Source organism: Sceloporus undulatus, chromosome 4, assembly GCF_019175285.1.
Source record: "Sceloporus undulatus isolate JIND9_A2432 ecotype Alabama chromosome 4, SceUnd_v1.1, whole genome shotgun sequence".
NCBI lineage: Eukaryota > Metazoa > Chordata > Lepidosauria > Squamata > Phrynosomatidae > Sceloporus > Sceloporus undulatus.
This window is the reverse complement of record NC_056525.1, coordinates 58743581-58749580: the sequence shown is the minus strand read 5'-3', so window position 1 is coordinate 58749580 and position 6000 is coordinate 58743581. Positions and strand designations below refer to the sequence as shown.

Below are 6000 nucleotides of genomic sequence, written 5' to 3'. Positions count from 1 at the left end.
TTCTTTTCTTTGTTTCCATAGTTAGCTTGTGAAGAACCCAGCAGAGGCCCTTATGCTTCACTCAATTGGTGTTTTTTGAACATAGTATTTTGGAGGAAGGCAAAATGGCCTCACACAGTTCATAGCTGATGTTCTTTCTAATCCTTGGCTGAAAGATTCCACCTCGTGTGATGAACCTCTGCTGCTTTGTGGTAAAGCTGCCATGTTCCTCAGCCCTTCAGAGTTGACGATTCATCAAGTTGTGCAGCTCAGCAGTACTTGCAAGGATGACACTGCCACAAGGAAGAGCCTCTGGTAACTGCCACAGCCACAAAGCTACATGAGGCAAGAAGGGACCTTCTCTAAAACAGTGAATGAACAGAGTTACAGGAAAGCAGCAGAGTGGGGCAGATGGTGTAGAGAAGATGTAAACTCTTCCTGTGTTACGTAGTGGTGGCCCAGCACTCAGAACTGCAGAATGCTGACCTTCTCAGGTGTATTGTATAGGCCCCTTGTACAGGGAGGATCTAGAGACAGGCCAGCTAGGAGTCAGAGACACAGAGAGCTTCCACTGCATCACTCAGGCCCTGGTTCACTCCACCTACAGCCAGAAGGCAGTTTTTTACCACAATGTTGGAGCAGGCACATCGTGGGGTGGGCATAGGAGGTAGGCTCTCCCATTTGTTCTTCCCAGGATGAAAGGCCTCAGCTGATTCCAGAACAGTTGGTTGGTTTCCTAAGGGCAGGGAAAACAGAGATGGAGAGATAAGGTTATACAGAGAGAGAGAGCACAGAACTCTTCTTCTAAAGGGAAGCATGAGATTCCACCATCTCCCCTCCTTTCCTTTCTGCTGAGTTAGAATCATAGAATCATAGAGTTGGAAGAGACTTCAAGGGCCATCCAGTTCAACTCCATTCTGCCATGTAAAAATACACATTCAAAGTTCCCCTGACAGATGACTATCCAACCTCTGTTTAAAAACCTCCAAAGAAGGAGAGACCAACACATTCTTTCCACTGTTGAACAGCCCTTACTGTCAGGAAGTTCCTCCTAATGTTGAGGTGGAATCTCTTTTCCTGTAGCTTGCGCCCATTGCTCCGAGCCCTGTTCTCTGGAGCAGCAGAAAACAAGCTTGCTCCCTCCATAATATGACATCCCTTCAAATATTTAAACAGGGCTATCATATCACTTCTTAACCTTCTCTTCTCCAGGTTAAACATCCCCAGCTCCCTAAGTCATTCCTCATAGGGCATGATTTTCAAATGGAGTACAAACTACTTTGAATTCAAAAACTCCTTTTGCACTTTGAACTCAGTTTGCAGCAACTGAAGAAAGCTGAGGACAAAGGGGGAAAGGGAGGGAAGGGGAGAGAGAGAGAAACTGGGGCATTTTAAAAGCAACTGAAAAATTGTGACAGCAGAGGATTAATTGGGACTATCCCCAGTTGGAGAGTATGCTATAGAAGGACATCAATCATCCTCACCTAATCCTCCAGCTATGACAAGTCTCCCTTTCAAATAACCAGCTATGAAATCAGCCCGCCGTTTCTTCAGAAAGAATGAATGCTCAGTCTTCATCCATCCTCCTGAAAATCAACCAATTATGTGTTACATTAAGTAATAATAATAAGAGAAGATGTCAGTATGTTTGACTGCAACAATATCATACTTTTAGCATATACAGTGGTACCTCGGGATACGAAATACCCAGGTTACGAAATTTTCGGGATACGAAAAAATCCCATAGGGAATTATTGTTTCGGCTTACGAAGGCTTTTCGGGTTACGAACGGTGCCGCGGAACGAATTAATTTCGTAACCCGAGGCACCACTGTAAATATTTGGCCCACATGATTGAACAATGGCAGACCTGGTAACAGCACCAAGTAGATTTATGCAAATGTCAAGTTCCAGGACATCAGCAGGGACCACCACTGCTGATGGTGGGTTTAGTCACCTCTCTCCATTATTTGCTTGGTGCAAACTAAGCCTATATGAATAAACTTAATCCACTGCTATTCTAATTCTGCCAGAATGCAATACTATATGGTGGTGGAGTAGTCAAGCCACTTGGTGTCAGTTGTTAGATGGCCACACACCTCCAAGCTAGTAAGCCCTTGAAAGGGTCCAGTTTTCTAGGAGCACTACTGAAGGCTATCATTGGAATGGGCATCAGAGAATAATTCTCTCAAGGTCCCCTTAGAGGTGAAGCCAGGCCCTGAGTGGTGGGCAGCCAGTTCAAAATGTGTAATCTGATTCTATCTCATAACACTTGTCCACCTTAGCAAGATGCTAGTGTAACAATCTGATGCTACTGCAAGAATTTACTAGGGCCATCTTCCAAACTATAACCAGACACCACGCTGTAGTGCCACTCCCATCAACCCACAGCAGCATGATCATGGTTGCTGGGAAATATATTATTTGTGGGCTGAAATCCTTTGGAACGTACCAGGTGGGAAAGACAGCACAAGTATAAAGGATGAGCTCTCTCTGTTTTAGTGTTTAGTTATAGCACACAGAAGACATGGCTTCCTTGAATTCTTTGTGTCTATGTAAAGACAGGTCTCTCTCTGGGTTAAATCTGACTCCTGGACTCATTATTTTCACAAAAGGTCTTTTCTGTTTCTCTGTTATAGTGGATACGTATTCATATGCAGATTAGTTTAATACAAAGCACAGGAGGAGTTAACAGTATAGTGGGAACAGCAGGTTTGCCTGGCCCAGACTTAGGGCCCATAGACTTTGCTACTATTCTTTTTGCTTCTGTAGTCCTTGAACATCCACTGTTCTGAAATAAGCAGAAAAGCTTTCCTAATCCACATACATACATTGATAGCATAAATTGACTGATGGATTTTATTAATATTTATGAGTCAGCATGCAGTCTGGTTAGATACAGCGAATGTCTGTAAAAACAGAAACAGCTAGGAATGAGACATTTCCACATTTTGCTTCCTCTCATATTCACATATTTAAACCTGATGCATCCACTCCCCCCACTGAATGCAAAGAATTTTATGAATTTTGGTAGATTTTTAAAAAAAAAACACCAAAAACCTGAAACTACTACTACTATACTTAATAATAATAATAACAACAACAACAATAATAATAATTTTCTCCTCCATTCTGCAAAATATCTCAGTTTTAAACTGGCCAAACTGAATAGGTACAACTGTGCTCAGCATGGAAACCACCATATTGTACTTACAAGACATACAGGGTCACCACTAATATGGTTGAATGCCCAACCATTCAGACCTTTAAGAGCTATATGCCCAGTCTTTTGAAAATGAATATACTTGCAAAATGTTTGACAAATTTTGTTACAAATAAAATGGGAAAACCCTCACTCAAATGTGGGTATTTATTACCATTACATGCTGCACCATATTGTCCTTTTAAAGTACTATAGTAAAGTCAGTATGGTGAAGTAGTATTGAGTATTGGACTAGAATTCTGGGAGGCCAGGGTTCAAATCCTTGCTCAGCCATGGAAACCCACTAGGTGACCTTGGGCAACTCCCACTCTCTCCATCTAAAAGGAGGGCAATGCCAAATTTCTTCTGAACAAATCTTGTCAAGAAAATTCTTTGAGAGGCTGGCCTTTGGGTCACCATAAGTCACAAACCACTTGAAGGTACAAAGCAGGCCCGAATAACACATGGCCAAATCATTTCCTGCAGCCTGCATCCTCAAACTTACCCCCAAGCTACCTCCACCACTCAGCCTTCTCTCAAGGAGATGGCTGGGCTGTGGAGAAGGAGGAATGGCAAGCACTCGTCCACAACCTCAGCAGTCTCCTTGGGACAAAGCTGGGCTGTGGAGCAGTAGCATCACTGGGGTTGGTGTCAGCTGGTGGAGAGCAGCAAAATGCCTTAACCTCCCCCTGCCCAGCCATACCACTGCCCCACAAGGCCCTCAGAGTCCCACATAGCTGCTGCTGTGCAGAACTCCGAGGGCATCTCCATCCCAACACCCCAAGCCCTCTCTTTGGTCCAAAGAAGTTAACCTATTTTAATTTTGGCCCCTGCCTATTGCCAAGTTGTACAGGTCTGTACAATAATAGTAGGAATTAGAGGGAGACCCTGAAAGAACTCACCTTGTTCAATGTCAAACACATCCACATTCTTCATGAATTTAGGCTGACGGTATAACCTGCCTTGCCGTAATCCCCCAAGGCTATAAATGTTATTCTCTGTGCAGACAAAGCTGGAGAAAGCCCTTTTGCTGGGGATGTTGGGAAATTTTGTCCAAGATCTGGTCTCCGTGTCAAAGACCTCAAAGGCATTCACAGCATATTTGGATTGTCTTCCACCTAGGAGGGAGAAGGGATCTTGTTCAGCCATGAAAAAGTCTGCCATGCTCAGCATTTTTGCTAAAATCCCACAACCATCGGACGCAAGGTGGTCCATCCAAAAATGTCCAAGGGTCACTTTACTGCCTAACCAATTTTAGATTTCATCTAGATTAGATTATAATCCTATCTAATATATCTATGAATTTACTTTTTCCCCACCCTAGTACAAAAAGCTCCAAAGCAATCAAATTGTTTACTCTTATTATTGAGGATGCTTTTCCAAATACAAGGCAAAGTACATTGACAGAGTATCAATTCCTGCAAGAGGTTTATGCCCTGCTCATTGATTATCGATAACTGCTGATAGACCAAAGGCTGTCTATGTTGATTCGTTTGACATGGCTCACCATCTTTCTCCAGTTTGGCTGGCAACAGTTCCTTATGATAAATTAAAAAGGTTATGGTTCCTTGCACAAGTTTCAAAATGTGATTTGATCACTCAAGTACTCTTTACATTCTGCATGGCTCACACAGGATACAAATATTGTTGGAGAAAAGCACATAGAAACAATTCTCTCATCAAGCTTGCAGAATATGGGTAAGTCCATGCTGCAGAATGGGATGACCACAAAGAAAGAAAACTCATATAGTCTGTCAATGGGAAAGGAAGGAGATGTGCTGCAAACAAGATACATTTTAGACCCTGTTCTTTGACATACCTTCTCTCTATCATAGATGGCTGCCATCACCTCGACTTAGATTACCCCCCCTATTTGTTTTCCTCTCCTGCAGTACAGGGAGAGAGTGAGCAGGCAATATAGCTCATACAGAAAACAGTTTGTTACCTGGCAGGGCTACCATTGATTCTGCTGGCTCTGTTCTTAAACACTTAAAAATTACTTGAGGCTGGAATTTAATGTTTTATGTACTATAGGGATACTGAAAAACAAAACATCTGCACCAAGTTCTAGCTTTCTCTCTCACAACATGTAGGGATTTGTGATACGATATAATCGTTTTGGACACTGACCAATCTTTCACACTGTTGCCAATGATGGGTGCAAGAGTGGGTCAGCATAGCATTACACACAGTGAAGCAGCTGATTTGGGGTGTCCTGAAAAAGAAGCAAATTAATATTTATTTTTCATTATTGGCTTGAATTCAGAGTATATTAAATGAAACTGGGTCCTATTGACATCAGCGGATCATGACTTTGAAATCAATGGGACTAATGTACAAGTCATTTACTTCTGACTCCAGTCCTGAGATGGGAAGTGATGCCTGTGGGATTTTCAGCCACATATGCCAAAATAACTTGACTAGCCTAGAGGAGCATTTATCTTTACTTTAGCTGCATCCACATGTCTACGTTCTGTCTCAGGCAGCAAAATACTTTCGCCTAGCCTTTAACATTCACAGTATCTCTTTATATTACAGACAGAATAGATATTTGTGTGCCGAAATACTTAGTGGGGTAGCATCCCAGCTAGGAAGAACATGATGTTTAATGGTATCTGACACCCATAAATTCACCAGGGGAAGCATTTTCTAGTAGTCATTTTTGCCTGATGAATTCCTAGTTGCTCTCAAGACTGCTATTAAAGCCAGCAAACAGAGCCAGCAAAATCTGGTTCCTTAATCTTTTGGATAAAACTGGATAGAAATCTAACTGTATGTAGAGGTTTGTACAGCCAGAAGGTAGAATCAAACTGAACAGCC

At 42.4% G+C, this 6000-nt stretch overlaps 1 protein-coding gene across 8 annotated transcripts in view; it reads right to left on the bottom strand.

Annotated features, from left to right (window-relative positions):
* Positions 1-234: 234 nt before the first annotated feature.
* The window catches only part of KLHDC8A (kelch domain containing 8A), a 39994-nt gene continuing 34228 nt past the window's right edge, over positions 235-6000 (bottom strand). For all 8 annotated transcript variants that reach the window (XM_042466301.1, XM_042466306.1, XM_042466305.1 and 5 more), the window contains 3 exons: positions 4083-4298; positions 1464-1565; positions 235-715 (listed from right to left, as the gene is read on the bottom strand). In XM_042466301.1, the coding sequence (XP_042322235.1) occupies positions 522-715; positions 1464-1565; positions 4083-4298 (512 nt within the window). In that variant the 3' untranslated portion in view covers positions 235-521. The remainder of the gene's footprint in view (positions 716-1463; positions 1566-4082; positions 4299-6000) is intronic.